This window comes from Liolophura sinensis, chromosome 13, assembly GCF_032854445.1.
Source record: "Liolophura sinensis isolate JHLJ2023 chromosome 13, CUHK_Ljap_v2, whole genome shotgun sequence".
In the NCBI taxonomy this organism is placed as follows: Eukaryota; Metazoa; Mollusca; class Polyplacophora; order Chitonida; family Chitonidae; genus Liolophura; species Liolophura sinensis.
In genome coordinates, this window is record NC_088307.1 from 17365557 (window position 1) to 17384808 (window position 19252).

Here is a 19252-nt window from a genome sequence, read left to right on the forward strand (position 1 = left end):
AGCGTAGTAACCGTTTAGTAACCGTGAAATACTTGAATTTTGGGCAATTGAAGTAATATAAAACCCAGTACATAGAACATGTTTATTCAACAATGAGTACAAAGCATAACATTTGTTTCACTGTACCGTCTTTCTGGATATTTGTCAGAATGTTCCATGAAGTACCCGTTCCCACTTTTTAATTTTCTGCCGAACTCTTACGAACTGACTTCGTAATGTAATCGTGTTAACATTTGTGATCTTTCGTACTGATTCGTGAGCGGTCGTAATGAATGCGTGCTCTATTTTTGATGTCGGCGACAATTTCAAAAAATTAACGAATTTCGTACCTGGACATAAGTTCTTAATGATCTGTAAGTGTTCGCAAAAACTTCGTGAATATTCACAAATCGTAAAGTGAAATCGTAAAAGTAACGTAATCATTCCGGAAGCAACGCAATGTAGAAACGGTTTTCAAAATCAGCCGATCAAGGCAGGGTAGATGCGAAACAAATAGGAATTTACAATAGTGTCGTGATGCATTCGTAAGTCTGTCATAAACGGAGTGCGGAGATCGTTATCATTCTTTTGAAGTTCTTCAAAAATTCAAACAGCGTCGTAAACATGATGTCACTGAGTGGGGCCTAAAGCTGATTAAGGTTAACGTTGTAATGCAGCACAATGGCTCAGGAGCCTCTCGCCAATGTGGCCGTCGTGAGCTCAATTTCATGTAGACGTGTGTGTAATGGACATATTGGAAATTAGAATGTTGAGAAGCAACACGCCAACCTTACGACGTCTTAGCTGAATGTAAACATTATGGACAGCTTCATGATAACAATGGCCATGACTTAACAGCATCCTATATTTGTTCCAGTGACCTCATTTATAATGGTTTTCTGTTCGCGGACGCCAACCATGACAGGAAGTTGACTGCGCAGGAACAGTGGGAATCCGCTTTGACAATCGACTTAAATGGCGAGTATACTTATTAGGCACACATTATATCAGAGACAAGATTCCCACCATAATGCTGGCTGCCGTCGAATAAGTGAAATATTCTTGAGTACGGTCAAATAACACCAATCAAACAAATAAATAAATAGTAGAGAAGAACAAATAAGTATGGAAGCTAAATAAAACCAGTCCCGACCCGGATTGGCCTTTTGAACACAACTAATAAACACTGATACACTTTGAAAACGCAAAAAAGGACGAGAGGTGTGTATTATTAACTGAAAACCAATTAACAGGCATCAAAGCACAGAAGAATATTATCCAGACCATATACCACTCAGAACTGTCATCTTTGTCCCGATATTTTATTTTGCCCGAATTATATTTTTAAAAAGTCATTCACTTCAATGTTTTTATATCTCGTCATCAGAACGCTTATCAGAAAGCTTGCCTGCCTGCCTCCAAAAATCCGCGAGAAACGTCAAAGAACTCTACCTTGTCACACTGTTAAGTATAAAACATAAATGCCATTAAATACATGAAATACGTGATACTGCTTTGCAGGAGATAAAAAGATCAGCAAAGACGAGTACGTGAAGGCATTTGCCAATTCCCGGGATGACTTCCGGGCAGCCGCTCCAAAAATATTCGATAGATTTGACCCAGACAAAAATGGGTTTATCGAGAAATCCGATGTCGTCTTGATAGTGGCTGTCCTTGACCCTAACGGTAGGTGCCCCAAAACATGTATTGGTAAGTGGTGGAAGGAGATTGATTGATCTACATTGATCTTCATGTAAAACCGCCTCAAATTGTCCTACAAGCGTTCGAGGATTCCTCGTATCGGAAGACACTTGATCACGAAACGTTTTCTATTCGCATGCGAGAGTACATACTAATACAGTCAAGTATGTCACTCTTTAGAACGTAAGCAAAATCTGAGCATGCCGGAAAGACCAAGAACTGGCTAAGGCAATATCCACGCAACCAAACCCGCGCAATCAATTGTCGAGAAGCACCACGTGGCTTTCTTTATGTTCCAAACGCGAAATCATGAATTCGTGACACGTAAAATCATAGACACCATTTCTTTTCAGGGGACGGATATATTTCCCCCGAAGAATACATGGCATTTTTCAGCAAGGTGAGTGTATTTCTATGAATATCATATAAACAGATCTTGTCCGAACATCGTCTTCAGATGTCTGTGAGTTCAAGCCCAGCTCATGCTGGCTTCCTCTCCGGCCGTAAATGGGTAGGCCTGGGAGCGACCTGCAGATGGTTGTGTGTTTCCCCGGGGCTCTGCCCGGTTTCTTCCCACCATAATGCTGGCCGCTGTCGTATAAGTAAAATAAGTGAAACATTCTTGAGTACGGCGTAAAACACCAATCAAAAAAAATCCTTAGATGTCATGCCCAGAATGACAGCTATCTTTTGATTATCAAGAATTATAAATCATTGTTGATTTAATTCATTCGCCAAGGACATTCCTTGGACGTTTCTGTCATCATTGGAAACTGTTGACTTCTTCTCTTTGCATAAATCCGGTCTTGCAGCAACCTGCAGGTGGTCTTGGGTTTTCCCCGGTTTCTTCCCACCATAACCGTAGCTGTCGTATAATTGAAATATTCTTGAGTACGGCATAAAACTTCATTCAAATAAATAAATAAATACATCAACTATAAAAACAGTTTCATGGGGACAAATACCTGAAACTCGCCTATATATATAGTATTACTGATACAAGCTTGACATCATCTATCAATATATATATATATAGTTACACTGACACAACAACCTGAATAACTTCCTGTCCAGCTGAGTATATGTCTAGAAATGTGTGAAACTCTTTTATCCCGTTGGAAGTTGCCATCGTGGCCGAGTTGGTTAGTACGCCAGCACGGCGCAATGAGCCAGGAGTCCCTCACCAACACAATCGCTGGGCGTTCAGCTCATTTTGTGTTCCCCTCTGGCAACCTGCGGAGGGTCATGGGTTTCCCCGGGATCTGCCCGGTTTCCTCCCACCATACTGCTGGCCGCTGTCGTACAAGTGAAATATTCTTTAATACGAATCACCAATCAAATAAATAAATAAATGTATCCCGTTAGTACCAAGTGTCGAACTATATTTGATCATATCTAACATTTGCCGTGCTTTCGTCACCAGCTTTACGCCAGCGAAGGAGTCCACGAAGGATCCCATCAGAGGTATGTATTATCCAAAACGTTCACTTCACGACCAGAGGGCCTCCATGGCCGAGTGGTTAGCGTGCTAGTGCAGCACAATGACCGAGGAAACTCATCCAAAACGAGTTGATGTCCAGCTCATGCTGGCTTCCTGCGGATGGTAGGGGGTTTACCCCAAGCCAGGTTTCCTCTCGCCATAAGGTTGGCCGCCGTCGTATAAGTGAAATATTTTTGGTGTATAAAACACCAATCAAACAAACAAACATGAGTTGTGTTTTGGTGCATGGTCGAGTAGACAAATGCCATATGTCCCCTAACTAATAGCCAGTGAGTTCGCCGGTTCGAGTCCAGCTCTTCGTTAGCGGAGGGCGATGATTTTCCTCAGCCACTGACCGAATTCTTCTACCTATGAACTTGGCAAGCGTCGTGCAAGTGAATCATGTTTGAGGGACTGCATTAATGAATAATTCAAATGAATAAATAAGTACTCTCTAAAAACGATTATGTACAAATTTGCACATCCACAGTGACATGTGTATCAGCGGTACACGCACATATAAACATGTCACTGTGGATGTGGCACATGAATTACACAATTTGTTTATTACTGATACACAAAATTATGTAGATGTACATTTATGCCACAACGCTGTACACAGTAGTTTTCAGAGAGTATCCCTTTTGTGTTTTCGCCACATCCATATCGTTATGAAAATACCAATACTATCTCGGTCATGAGAGTGACCATTCATGGAATTGCCCGTTCAGGCAGTCAGTGTTGCTCAAATGTGGCATGGCATGTTTGTGTCTAAACTGAACGGGGTATCCGCGTGTCATTCGTCAGATGACGTATGGCATGATAAGGCAATGATGGGAATAACATATTCCAAACTCGCAGACTTAGAAAAACAATATTTATACCTTCAGTCGTGGGCTTCCATGAGTAAGAGGGAAAACTGAATACATTTCATGTCCTTTTGCATTAACATAATATTAATCTTTCCTGGCTCATATATGTGGAAAAGAAAATCTGTTGCCTTTTATTTGATTTTTGTTGTATTATCTAATTTCGTAAGATGCTATGTATGTTTACAGCCCTCCTGATTATGGTTTTGACAGCATAGACACGAATAAAGACGGTCTAGTCACCGTGGACGAAGAATGGGCAGGTGCTTTGTCCATTGATTCTAACGGTAAGTACATCGTGATTCACATAGAACGAAACAACTCCGAAGTTTGAGGGAGTTCTACAAAATGATCCCGAAATTTGAGGGAATTGTACCGATTGACCCGAAATTTAAGGGAATTGTGCCGAATGACTACGATACTTAGCGCAATTAACACAGTGGTCTCAAATTGTATAATCAACTTTCACAGGTGTCAAGCGGGTGCGAGTATTTGACTATTCCCTGTGAATTGTAGCGATACATACGAGTGGTCGAGTAACCCAAGGGAATTACACCGGAAGATACGAGTGGTCGACTATCTCATGTGAATTGTACCGGTACATAAGAGTAGTCGAGTAATCCATGTGAACTGCGCCGGTACATACGAGTAGTCGAGTAACCCATGGGAATTGTACCGGTACATACGAGTAGTCGAGTAACACATAGGAATTTTATCGGTACATACGAGTAGTCGAGTAACCCTTTGGAAGTATATCGGTACATACGAGTTGTTGTCTAGCCCATGTGAATTGCTACCGCTATATACAAGTTGTCGGGTAACCCAGGTGAACTGTAGCGGTACATACGAGTAGTCGATTACCCTATGTGAATTGCACCGGTACATACGAGTAGTCGAGTAACTCATTTGAATTGTACCGGTACAATAGTCAACTATCCCTGTGAATAGTACCGGTACACACGAGTAGTCAACTATCCCCTGTGAATTGTACCGGTACCTACGAGAGGTCGACTATCCCCTGTGAATTGTACCGGTAACTACGAGTGGTCGACTATCCCCTATGAATTGTACTGGTACCTACGAGTGGTCAACTATCCCCTGTGAATTGTACCGGTACCTACGAGTGGTCGACTATCCCCTATGAATTGTACTGGTACATACGAGTGGTCGACTATCCCCTGTGAATTGTACCGGTACATACGAGTAGTCGAGTAACCCATGTGAATTGTACCGGTACATAAGAGTAGTCGAGTAACCCTTGGGAAGTGTATCGGTACATACGAGTTGTTGGCTAGCCCATGTGAATTGCTACCGGTACATACGAGTTGTCGGGTAACCCAGGTGAACTGTAGCGGTACATACGAGTAGTCAACTATCCGATATGAACTGTACCGGTACATACGAGTAGTCGAGTAACCCATGCGAATTGTACCGGTACCTACGAGTGGTCGACTATCCCCTATGAATTGTACCGGTACCTACGAGTGGTCGACTATCCCCTGTGAATTGTACCGATACATACAAGTGGTCGACTATCCCCTGTGAATTGTACCGGTACATACGAGTAGTCGAGCAACCCTTGGGAAATGTATCGGTACATACGAGTTGTTGTCTAGCCCATGTGAATTGCTACCGGTACATACGAGTTGTCGGGTAACCCAGGTGAACTGTAGCGGTACATACGAGTAGTCAACTATTCGATATGAACTGTACCGGTACATACGAGTAGTCGAGTAACCCATGCGAATTGTACCGGTACCTACGAGTGGTCGACTATCCCCTATGAATTGTACCGGTACCTACGAGTGGTCGACTATCCCCTATGAATTGTACCGGTACCTACGAGTGGTCGACTATCCCCTGTGAATTGTACCGGTACATACAAGTGGTCGACTATCCCCTGTGAATTGTACCGGTACATACGAGTAGTCGAGCAACCCTTGGGAAATGTATCGGTACATACGAGTTGTTGTCTAGCCCATGTGAATTGCTACCGGTACATACGAGTTGTCGGGTAACCCAGGTGAACTGTACCGGTACATACGAGTAGTGGACTAACCCATGAGAATTGTACCGGTACATACGTCGGGTAACCCAGTTGAACTATACGGGTACACACGAGTAGTCGACTATTCCATGTGAATTGTACCGGTACACACGAGTAGTCGAGTAATTCATGTGAATCGCACTGTTTCATTAACAGGTGACAGCAGGATTAGCGAGTACGAGTATATAGTGTCATTCGCCGACTCTCCAGTGAGCTACAGAGAAGCGGCGCCTATGCTGTTTCGAAAGTTTGATGCGGACCACAACGGGTTCCTGGAGCGATCCGATATCGTCACGGGGTTTAAACTCATTGACACCATTGGTAATTGTTGTTTTCAATACTTTTGAAACAATGAACAATTTGTTTTATCATATTTTTTTTGTTATAAAAAATATTAAAAAAAAAACTTTTGTGATACTGAGACGCGAAACGTTTGAAACAAAAAGACCACATAGTGATTACCCACCTTAATTTAAATCTTGATAAAAAAATTCTTCACAATACTTGGTGCTTAATTTACGAATGCTATTGTGATATAAGACCACAGTATCTACACAGTAAAATCAGAGCAGCGACGTAAGTGTGATAGTTGGCAAATAATCACAGGTAACCAGTGAAACCCGGCCTCTTGTCAGTTCACATTGTTGAGGATTTTATTCAAACTGTTTGTATACATGCTTAAAAGAAGCATCATCCCCTCCCCCCAACACTGTGGCTTATCATAATTGAGTAAAAATATGGATTTGTGTTAATGGCAATTTGTTAGACGTCATTGTTAAAGGAGGACTCTAAAAGCTGATACTCGTCTTACTTTAGTCTTAATATAAACTTGCCCACAATATTTGGTGCATCTTCTAGGAATACTGTCATTTCATCTTAATATTTGTCATACCTTAAAGGCGATGTGTAGTTTTATTACAATCAAACCGTCTGATAGTCATGCAAGGACCATTCGCTGTGTGAAATCCACTGCGTACAGTCACTTCCTACTGCTAGGTGAAGGTGACGTCTAAACAAGAGTCATATGAGCATGCAGAAGCACTTAGCAAACAAGCGCCTTTACTCTATAAAATATTGTCCATGTATTGTCCATGTGCTGGCCAATCTATCTAACGGGCTCTGTCGCTAGACAGCTCTTCCTTGACCAATACAGCTTACATCAGAACGTTGGACATGTACCTTACAAGGGCTGGTCGGCATTTCCGGACTCCACACATGACTGAATGCCTTCGGATGAACGACCTGTTTCTAAGCATAGCCTATAGCATCAACCAATCAATCAAATGCATAGCTCAATATTTCCTATGTCTAGGTGACGGCGCTGTAACGAAATTCCAGTATTCAACTTTCGTCAAAAAGGTAGGTAGTACATATATATATATATATATATATATATATATAATATATATATATATATATATATATATATATATATATATATATATATATATATATATATATATATATATATAATTTCATTACGCCGAAGGGTAGTGCGTATTGCGTGCAGCGTACATATCTCGCCCTGCAGCACTTGTTAGATCATGTATGTTGTGGCGATTGCAGGCAGCCATATTAGCGTGCTACAAAAACAAACGTGTCAAGTATATTTCATGAAGCGCACTCATTCTAAGTTTCTTAAATTTACAATGAATAAAACTCTCTTGTGGGTAACTGTGGACAGAGAATCTGGTATTCTGCTTCCTAAAATGTATCCAGTTTTGTGTTAATCTGGACTAGGTGTAAGTTTGCATCGTGCTGAATAAAGTCACCAATTTGGATATACATCTACGAACACTTGCAATCAAAGCGCAAATGGAATATATTTTTTGTTAACAACAACACACTAGCGGAGTATTTTAAGATATTGTTCATATTAACTCGCCGAAATAATTCTTTGCGTTTTTCCTGCAACAATGAAAATTAAAGACCGTCTCATTTCATATGACTCGTTCTTAATTCCTTAATTTTTTATAAATATGCTTTCTTGCTTCCTGTGTGGTTTGTGTTGAACGTTGTTGTGGAAATCGGACTTTGGATTACTGATCTCAAACATTCATTTTTTGAGAATTGGTGTATTGTCTGATTCGACACCTAGATTGTACGCCTGAAACTTTCTAAAGTGTCAAAAAGTACAAACATGGATTCAGATCACATATCTCTATGAGGAAGTCTTATTCTGTAAGACGGACAGTAGCTGGACACCACGTGATCTCCTTAGTAACAAAATGCGTGGGTGAAGAAAACGGTCCTCCCAAAGTTATTGCATAGGGAAATGCCCATATTTGAATCGCTGTCAGCGATCTTGTATCCGTTGGATTTGTATAATTTTCAGCTTTCCAGATAGTCTGAGTATTTTTGTAGAGCTTTTGTGGTGTTATTTTGTACAACTAGGCCTTACTGGTCGCCAGCGAAGTGGCAAAAAGTGACCTTTTCCCCCAGTGTTTTAACATTGGGCTGCCATTTTGTTTGACACGAAAGGGTGGTCACGTGACCTCCATGTTCCGACCCGTTTTACAGAATTACTTGTAACCTGTATAGCAAATGGTAATTAATTCCAACACGGCGGCGGCAAAAAATCTGTCTACCCAGAATGCCATGCGTTACACTTAGTGCTAGTCACCAATAGGCCTGCGTACGTTTCAACAGATGAAACATATCCAGTACACAATGACAACTACTTACGGTTTCGTCACCATCAACAGCATCCTGACTTATAACAGATAGTTCTGTTTTTAACAGACATTTCTATTTTGTTATAGATCGTTGTGCTTTGTAACAGACATTTCTGTTGTATAACACACATTTCTATTTTTCATCAGACATTTCTGTTTTGTAAACAGACAGTTCTGTTTTGTAAACAGACAGTTCTGTTTTTGTAATAGACAGTTTTCTACTTCATCCACAGGTGTACGATAGCTTCAATCTTACTGGCACACCTGGTGTCATAACTAGCGTCACTAGCCGGTACGTTCATCATCGCCTATACATATGTTAATTCTGATTGTAGGACAAGCAATTCAAGCAAGTCAATTTTCTGCCCAACCTAACAAAAAAAAGGGTCAGTAATGCCGCTATTTGTGCGAATTTGTTCACCATGTGATCCGATTTAGGCCATATTGACCGATACAAACCACTCACGTTCGGTTATACGCCTTTAGATTTGAGATAAAGATGTATAGACCGAACTACACGATTACCTTTCTTCCAAGGCTTCAGAATATAAAACTCATGAGAGCAAGAAGAAAATTAATAAATTGAAATCAAGTTTGCAGTTCTGGCCGGTGTTTACATAGATGCGTGATGATATACTTTGTTTTTACGTTTACAAGCCCGAAAGATATGAGCGATTTCGGCTTCCACAGAATAGACGTTGACAATAATGGACAGATTACGTTTGAAGAGGGGTGGAACGCCATTAGTTTGAATGACGTTGACGGTATGTGGTCTACGCGCACTTGTTTTTTTTTTTATCTCATCACTCGCTTTTTGTGAAATAATTTCCGGTGGAATAATTCTTCCATATTGCCAAATAGTGCTAAGCAAATATTGTGTGCAGGTTCAAGTTGTACAGTTTCGCATCAAGTTTGAAAAATAGAAGGAACCGTGCTTAAGCTTGTATATTTAATGAAAACTATGATTCTCACTGATCATCGGTTTCCTTGTGAGAAATGCCCCAAATATTGTCCAGTTTTGAAGATTGTAATGTCGTTTTTTGTAACCTGATTTAAATTTTAGAAACTAACAGTATCCGTGCCAAGTGGCATATTTAATGATTTTTACGGGTGTGATCTGTCGTTGGTTCCGGTGCTATAACTACTTCAATGTCCTACTTGGATCGAATACTGTGTGCAGATTCATTCATGTCGTTCAGCATGAATTATACCCTCAATGCTGACAAATGCAACCCAATTTAACATATCTCCTTATAGTTCATGTACCGCTCTCTACGCTCGCTTTAATCCATTGCCACTACTAGACAAGCATGACCTTCTGGAGCCTGTGCGACGTGCGTGGACTCTGTTAGTTCGTTTACGCTTAGCTTCACCACTGGTGTCCTATACTCACCATTCATTACACTGTATCACGTGATTAAAAGCTGAGACAGAAATCACTTCCTGCCTCATCACCGTCATCTCAGTGACCTCGGCATGAGCCTGGGAGAGATTTCTGTATAAAATTTGCTAGTGGTGGCAGTGATTTAAAAAGAACGTATGGAGCGACGCATGCGCTGTAAGGAATATGATTTAACACGTGTAGTTCCTTGTCAGACGATAACTTAACACTGATGTCCAACACAGATCGCCTCATTTGTAATGTGACCAATTATAACCTTTACTGCAGGGTTTGACTGACCAGGAGTTGACTTTTCAGGTGACAGTCGAATTAACATAAACGAGTTAAGAGCTTCCCTGCCAAAAGGTCTGTACGGATTTGCTCCGGAAATGTTGGTCAAATTTGATGCCGAAGCCAACGGCTTCTTGGAGAGAATGGATATCAGGAGACTATTTGATTTAGTGGACACCAACGGTAAGACATCTTACAATCAGTCGTTACCAAAGAGTGCTTCTGCAACAGGAGTATCGTGCCGAAGACATCACACAAGACATCCCACCCAGTCACATTTTCCTCACACCGGGCCAACAGGTTTCCTTGCTCTAACCTCTCAGTGCTGAACGCCAAGCGAGGCTCTTTGTTAAGATGCTTGTCTTTTAATCAGCATATGGCACACTATAGGCGATGGTTTCTTCCCGGTCTTAAAAACGGAATCGCACTCTCGTCGTTTGTAGTGTCTTAAGTAACAACAACCGGTCGACGAAGCTAGTGCGGCCATTTGCGCTGTCTAACGTCCGATGAAACAACTGGTCTTCCACCTATACGGTGTGCATATCTACACGTCACACGTGGGGATGTTCATGAATTTTACCAGTCATTTGTCAGGTCGATGGTTTACCTTGGGTACTCCGGTTTCCTCCAAACGTCGGTAGTTTACCTCGTGTTCTCCGATTTGCTCCAAAGGTCGGTGGTTAACCTTGAGTACTCCGGTTTCTTCCAAAGGTTGTCTGTTTACCTCGGGTACTCCGGTTCTCCAAGGGTCGGTGCTTTACCTCAGGTACTCCGGTTTCCTCCAAAAGTCGGTAGTTTACTTAGAGTACTCCAGGTTTCCTCCAAATTTTGGCAGTTTGCCTCGAGTACTCCGGTTTACTCCAAAAGTCCGTGGTTTATCTTGGGTACCCCGGCTTCTTCCAAAGGCCGGTGGTTTCCTCGTGTACTCCGGTTTCCTCCAAAGGTCGACGGTTTACTTTGGGTACCCCGGTTTCCTCCAAAGGTCGGTGGTTTACTTTGGGTAGTCTGTTTCCCTCCACCCATGAAACTAACCTTCATCGTACGGAAAATTTCTGGCAGTTAACAACAATCAGCGTGTCCGAGTTAAAAATGTCCGAGTTAAGAAAACTGTTCGATGCATGTGTTTCTTTGCTGTCGTTTATTACGTTGGTGACTGCTTTATACCCAGGAATGTTTTCTGCATTGAGATTGGATGAATAAATTACTACAGTATTACTAGTTAGAGATCCTCTGTAAACCTTTCTTTGATTGAGTAAAGCCCATGTATATCATTAACTGAATGATTAATCAGCCAGTTTCTCGCTTTTTGATCTTCATATTGTCCAATTATTTTTGTTTCAAACACGTCTTCAGGAGATGGCACACTTTCCTCTCCGGAATTTTCAAGTTACGTTGGAACAGTGAGTATCCTTAGTGATGAATAGATGGCAATTCGAAGTATCTTTGGGGAGATTAAGTGTCCGCTCAAAGCATCCGCCGAGAGCAGTGTCAATCTGACATGAAATGTATGTGTCAGTTTAACATGAACAGTATGTGTCAGTTTAACCAGAACAGTATGTGTCAGTTTAACATGAACGGAAAGTGTCAGTTTAACATGAACAGTATGTGTCAGTTTAACATGAACAGTAAATGTCAGTAATGTAACAAGGACAGTAAGTGTCAGTTTAACATAAACAGTAAGTGTCAATAATGTAACATGAACAGTAAGTGTCAATAAAGTAACATGAACACTAAGTGTCAGTTTAACATAAACAGTATGTGTCAGTTTAACATGAAACAGCAAGTGTCAGTAATGTAACATGAACAGTAAGTGTCAATAATGTAACATAAACAGTAAGTGTCAGTTTAACATGGACAATAAGCGTTAGTTTAATATGAACAGTAAGTGTCAGTTTAAGATGAACAGTAAATGTCAGTAATGTACCATGAGCAGTAAGTATCAATAATGTAACATGGACAGTAAGTGTCAGTACTGTAACATGGACAGTAAATGTCAGTAATGTAACATGAGCAGTAAGTGTCAGTAAAGTAACATGAACAGTAAGTGTCAGTTTAACATGAACAGTAAGTGTCAGTACTGTAACATGAGCAGTAAGTGTCCCATCTGACTTGAACAATACGTGTTCATCTACAGTGATCAGTAAATGTAAATCTACCGTGAACAGTAAGTGTCAGCCTGAAAGCAGGTCTCAACATAGGTGTCATTCTGATATGAAGAGTAAGTGCCAATCTACCGTGAACAGTGTCAATATAATGCGAATAATGAGTGTCATTCTACCGTGAATAGTGTCAGTCTACATGCACCATGAATAGTAAGCGTCAGTCTACCGTGAACAGTAAGTATCAGTCTGTGGTCAGTGAGTATCAATCTAACGGTAAGAGTTAATCTGTCTGGAACAGTAAGTGTCAATTTAACATGAACAATAAATGTCAATTTAACATAAACAGTAAACGTAAATCTATCGTAAACAGTGAGTGTTATTTTAACATGAACAGTTAGCGTCAATCTGTGGTGAACAATAAGTGTCATTTTAACATGAACAGTAAGTGTCAATTTCTAGACATGCCTGTCTCTCATATCAGCCAGTCAGATGCAATTCTGTATCCTTTAACATGGACAGTAAGTATAAACCTGACGTGAACAGTGTTAATCTCACATGAACATTATGAAGTCAACAACACGTGAACAGTAAATGTCATTTTATTTTTTTATTTTTTTTTTTTTTTGATTGGTGTTTTACGCCGTACTCAAGAATATTTCACTTATTCGACGGCGGCCAGCATTATGGTGGGTGGAAACCGGACAGAGCCCGGGGGAAACCCACGACCATCCGCAGGTTGCTGACAGACCTTCTCACCTACGGCCGGAGAGGAAGCCAGCATCAGCTGGACTTGAACTCACAGCGACCGCATTGGTGAGAGACTCCTGGGTCATTACGCTGCGCTAGCGCTTTAACCGACTGAGCCACGGAGGCCCCTAAATGTCATTTTAAGGTGAAGTGTCAATCCAAGCTTAACCTTAAGTGTTGACAATGTTATTTACATTTTACGTTTTATATCTGCATATGCGCCTCACTTAATTAGCTGTGTCTTAAATATAGTTAAAACTTCATTTAATTACACTTGCCTATGCTTAAATCTAAGTATATATTTCATTTAATTACACTTACCTACGCTTAAATCTAAGTATATACTTCATTTAATTACACTTACCTATGTTTAAATCTAAGTATATATATTTTTTGATTACACTTACTATGCTTAAATCTAAGTATATATTTCATTTAATTACACTTAAATATAAGTATATACTTTATTAATTACACTTACCTATGCTTAAAATGTAAGAAAATGTTTCCCTTAAAACTGACAATTTACCTCATTTACCGGAGTTTTAAACCTGGATATGTATACCTCATGAACTTTTAAGTAACTGTTTCATGGTGTTCTACTTCCAGTACCTGACCAACTTAGGAGTGGATATTCATAATCCGAACTATCTGGTGGTGCAAATGGTAATGTTTGAAGTATACACGCATATTTCAACATACTCACTATTTCGATTAAAACTGTAGAAGTGTATTCTCTCTACTTTGCATTTAGAGTGTTTAAAAAGAGAACGGCAATGGCAAGCTGTTGTTAAGAACGTCTAATCGCATTACCCCATCGTTTAACAAGTCCTTGTTAACATTTAAGTAACATTTTTAAATTCAACGGCTTGCATTTGAGACCGTTGTGTCATAATCTAGGTATGCTTAAAGAGAGCACGGGGGAGGGTTGGAAATTTGAACCACGTTTTCTTGCTCTAACCTCTCACTGCTGAGCGCCAAGCGAGGCAGCAGAAAGCACCATTTTTAAAGTCCTTGGTTTAACACGACCCTTGGTTTGACCGACCTCAGGAATTGACCTTCAGTGTAATTATAGAAGTGTGGATTCCAAACCTATAGGTCGTTGGTTCAAATCCCCAAATGGTAAGCCCCGTCACATATATGTATTTGTTCGTGCTGCTAATGTAGATAATCGTTTCGGAGTTTATTTTGTATTTACACATGTTTGCAAAAGAGCTGTAAATCTGTCCACTTCTTTTGTACATATGTACAATCTTATTTTAGGTAATATTTGTAGCGTAATTAGGTAATACATATACCAAAGGGCTTGCCACAAGTCATACCCGTTTGTGTCTCTTTCGTTTAGGCTGGTCCATCGCTTTGTAGCAGCATCTTGACAGTATTAGTAAGCCTTGTCGTGTCTGTCCTGTACATAAGTGCCTGAGCGGAGGGGCAGAGAGAAAATATGCTTTAGTTATATCCCGTTAAATATAACTGTACTGATTAATGTCACCGTTAATTAAACATTTTAATAGACAGCTTACCCCAGTGTTTTCCTGTTTATTGTTTATTACCGTGCATGTGGTGACAGCACAGCATTTTTAGGAATTCTAGACCAATGAAGTCTAAAATATTGCAATTAAATTGGTTTACTCTGGTTCCAATAGTCGCTTACATTATATCACAAGAGATGATAACATCACAGTGCACAGTGATCCTGGTAACGTCACCCCTTTACGCCACTCTAGTGCTACATGCGCTCTTAAAACTAAAGCGTTACTTTTTACTCTGTCAATATCAAGAGGAATGACTGCACTTATAAAGAGCTACAAAGAGGTAAAATTGACATTTTACAGAGACTGCAAAGCCAAATGCAAACAGAATGACATACCCTACGATTGGAGCAGTGGGCACCCTGATTTTACACTTGACACAACATGTATAAAACTGTAAATCAGTAAAAGAAATAACAGTGTGTAATAATTTATTATTTGCACAACAAATTCACAACATTGCCAGGAAATAGCCTACATACGTGATGCCTATCGTCAACTAAGTCGCTGGAACTGGAAAGGTTTGGGCAGAGATGTACGTGGGGTTATGCTAACTATGTCGCTGTTTCTGGAAGTTTTGATCAGGGATGTACGTGGAGTTATGTCACCTATGTCGCTGGATCTGGAAGTTTTGGGCAGGGATGTACGTGGGGTTATGCTAGCTATGTCGTTGGATCTGGAAAGTTTGGGGCAGGGATGTACGTGGGGTTATGCTAGCTATGTCACTGGATCTGGAAGTTTTGATCAGGGATGTACGTGGGGTTATATTAGCTATGTCGCTGGATCTGGAAGTTTTGATCAGGAATGTACGCGGGGTTATGCTAGCTATGTCGCTGGATCTGGAAGTTTTGGGCAGAGGTGTACGTCGAGTTATGCTAGCTATGTTCCTGGATCTGGAAGTTTTGATCAGGGATGTACGTCAGGTTTTCCCAGCTTGTGCTGTTCAGGAAATCAGGGACACATTATCTTTCACTACCTGAGTGTACCATGGATTTCAGCTGGGGTAAACAGCTGATAGGTCAAATAGATTGGTAAAAAGAAAATCTATCATAAATCCAACTTATGACTCAGCAAACTTTTGTGACGCGTATTGCTGTTAATATTTTTATTACCTTGTGATTCATTACGTTGTGATGTGACGTCATTGTTTTAAATGCGTTTTTCTAGGATCACCTGGGCGATATCTAGGGTCGTCAGGTCGGCATCTAGGGTCATCTGGGTGGCATCTAGGGTCATCTGCGCGGCACGATGATTTCGTCTGAAGCCGCAAAATTAACATTATTTACCCCAGCTGAAAAATTAACAGCCACCCACCATTGCTCTATCCTGTCGGTCCTGAGCGCCAAGCGGGGCAGCAGCAAGTATCATTTTTAAAGCCTTTGGGGGCCTACGTGGCTCAGTTGGTTAGCGCGTTAGAGCAGCGTTATGGCCCAGATTATTAGAATTTTTAGTTCACAGCCAAAAATGGAATCCACTAAAACCATGGTATCACCATCTGTAGACCTATCATTCGCCCAAGAGTAACGAGTCGTGGTCCGTGTTGTGGCTGAAGTACTGTGACTTGAAGATGTATATCCGAACTTTCCTGGAGCAGGATTCGATCCCAGAAGATGTAGTTTTGTTAACAGAGTCTGTGGAATACCATTACGCTGCCAGAGTTTTAATGGTGAACGGCGAGTTTGAGGAGACCGTGAATATCACCAGGTTGACAGGAGACAACGACTTAGTCAGCCAATGTCTTTGGGCTTCTTGTAAGAGGAAAATCTTTCAGTTCGAGTTAACAAACACAATGTCAAGGATTTCAGTGAGGCGTGTGAAGCCCAGCTTCTACTTGGACAGATCAGTCAAAATGTGGATGCCATTGAGAATGCTTGGCGAATGTTTGGATGCCTGGGTTCAGAGTCTAACGAGGCTGGTCAGGTGGAGTGCTCAAAGGCAAAGCTCAAAGTAACCAGCCTGAGGCACAACACTAAAGATTGCTACAGATTTGCTAGCCAAGACCTGACCTGTCTTCTCGAAGCTGTACGAGTCAGTCATAACCCCGATGGTGACGCTGAAGAGAGAAAGGTGAAGATGTATCTGAGGTACTACTGTTTGGAGGATGACAAAGATGGAATGGTGATATATCAGCCGAAACTTTCACCAAAGTGCCAGAGCTTCCTGGACTGACACAGTCAAGAATCTACTGTGAAGATTTTTATCTACAGAGCTGCAGAGCGGTTCAGCGGTATCTCTTGAATCTGGCGTACGACTGGGTAGCCGTCATCAGATCCACAGTACAAGGTGTTCAAAGTTTGAGCAGTCAGTGTCCAGAGTTTACCGAACGGAGATCGTGCAGCCGATTGCATTCATGCAAACAGCTCCACTAACCGTACACAAAGGAAACGTTTCTGGAGTGTTTCTACTTTCTCCTCACTTTAGTACACATAGATGTTATCGTCATGCAAGCTTATCATTACATGAAGGATGACGACATCAGAGTGCAGTTAGGACGACTTCTCTCATTGGAGAATAGTACGTCTTTCTACAACCTCATCTGCTTCCTGCTCAAGTCTGGGGTGCACTGGAAATTATTTTCTAAGGAAACACATCTGGTGGACCTTGTCTTCAACAACCTTTGTCAAGCGGATATGCGCGAGGGTTTGTCACTGTGGCAATCTTGGTGTTTGGATGACAGCATCCGACTCACATCCCGACTCACTTCTCGACTCTATTTGGTTTGGTCGCGTTGTCTAATATGGAAAAGATAAATCTGTCCATGGGAAGTGTAGCATTTCCGTCATTTCCTAAGACAGCAACAAAACAGGAAAACAAAGAAACACTTTACCCTTTTGCTCTATTCGGGATCTTTTTGTACATGACCTCATTTAAAATAGTTCGAAGATTACTCGAGGTAGCTTTTTATGGTGTTTTTTTGTTTGTTTTGTTTTTTCATTCAAAGTGCCACAGAGCCGTAAAAGTGACAAAAGGAAAAAAAAATTTTGGAAGAAAGAAAAAAAATTACATGGTGAAAAAAAAAATTGAACAATTTCAGCATATTCTGTGAGGCAGTGCGTAAATTTTATCACTGTGGGTCGGATACTTTGGAGAGCCTTGCAGCATATGAAGAGTTTTTAATGTCACTGGATGACCCCACCTATATCCAGCACACAGAACAGCTACTATTCTTCATGGAGTTCAACTTGACGGTTATTTTTTTTTCTAGGAGCTAAACATGCGAAGTTGCGCTTCATAGTTCCATCCCGTTACATATCTGTTGTGAGATTTGTTGACAAATGGTTTGCGAAAAAGGAGTCTGTTCGATAAATTGTAGCATTTTCCAAGGTAGAGGACATCAGTAAAGCTTTCATGAGTACCATTCATAGCCTAACGAACATCCTCTTGGGGGGAAAAGGCAAGGAGGTGGTAAGATGTCCCCTGGTTTACTTCAGAAAACGTTTATGGCATCAGACATTGACGCATGCGCCGCGGAACGATGTTGGGTCATGTCATTGACTCTTCTTAGCAACATGTCCTTGCTGGAACCAAAGACCTGTGATGATAAGCTCCTGTCTACTGTACGCGAGGTCTGCAACCAACTCCCTCAGATAAAATGGCCGCACCGTTTGGTCTCTGCTCTTCAGAGAACATTTCGTTGCTCTAGACAGCGAGATATTGTCGAAGAATTAACGATAATTCTTAGGGGACAAAACGACGAAGAGCTTTTGGTCTGTCGATGGCAAGATGGCACCAGAGCGATAAAACAAGGCTTGCACATGGAACCCATTGGGGAAGTCCATCTGATCGGAATGCCTGAAAAGTTTGAAACAGGCAAATGGTTGGGAAGAACAGAGTCTAATTCGGTATATACCACGGATGAAAGTGATGATGAAGCAGAAGTTGACATGTTATTACAAATGATTCCAAAAACCGAGAAGAGCGTAAGTTTGGACACTCTCGCTTCGTTCTGTTACAGAGTTTGGAACAGATTGTTCCAAAGAAACACTTCCAAAGAGTCAATCGTAAAATGAAAAACCATGCTATCACTGCATTTGAATTTCACGGCACGTTTTTGTCTTTTCTTTTTCTCTCTTTTTTTTTATTTTGAATGCCTTACACCAAGAAATGTTCCATAAACAGAACGTTTCGGTCTTGGCTATGTTCCTGTTTTGTGGGGTGAACGCGGCGTGTGTGTTGAATATCGGAAAAACTCAACATAATCATGGAAAGTTCGTCCAATTTGTTTCGAAGGTCGACACAAACATTTCACAAAAATAGACGTGTTTTCCCATTGCGCCCTGTATCACTTGACCAACAACATTAGTGTCTGTCTGTGTGCGTGTGTGTTTGTGTGCGTGTGCGCGTGTGTGTGCGTCCGTGTGCGCGTGTGCGTGCGTGCGTGTGTAACCGGAATCTGGTCGCAATCATTAAATCACGGATTGTCCTTTACACCTTGGATTTGTTTCAAG

General features: G+C 41.1%; 1 protein-coding gene across 1 annotated transcript; it reads left to right on the forward strand.

The window, feature by feature from the left end:
* The first annotated feature begins 823 nt into the window (after nucleotides 1-823).
* On the forward strand, nucleotides 824-14785 carry LOC135480767 (uncharacterized). The gene is made up of 13 exons (XM_064760691.1): nucleotides 824-957; nucleotides 1501-1665; nucleotides 2034-2080; nucleotides 3104-3144; nucleotides 4219-4316; nucleotides 6233-6397; nucleotides 7389-7435; nucleotides 8985-9043; nucleotides 9409-9515; nucleotides 10451-10606; nucleotides 11777-11823; nucleotides 13882-13938; nucleotides 14618-14785. Exons 3-13 carry the CDS (start codon nucleotides 2063-2065, stop codon nucleotides 14693-14695), a joined length of 873 nt encoding a protein of 290 aa, XP_064616761.1. The 5' UTR covers nucleotides 824-957; nucleotides 1501-1665; nucleotides 2034-2062; the 3' UTR covers nucleotides 14696-14785.
* The last annotated feature ends 4467 nt before the right edge of the window (nucleotides 14786-19252 follow it).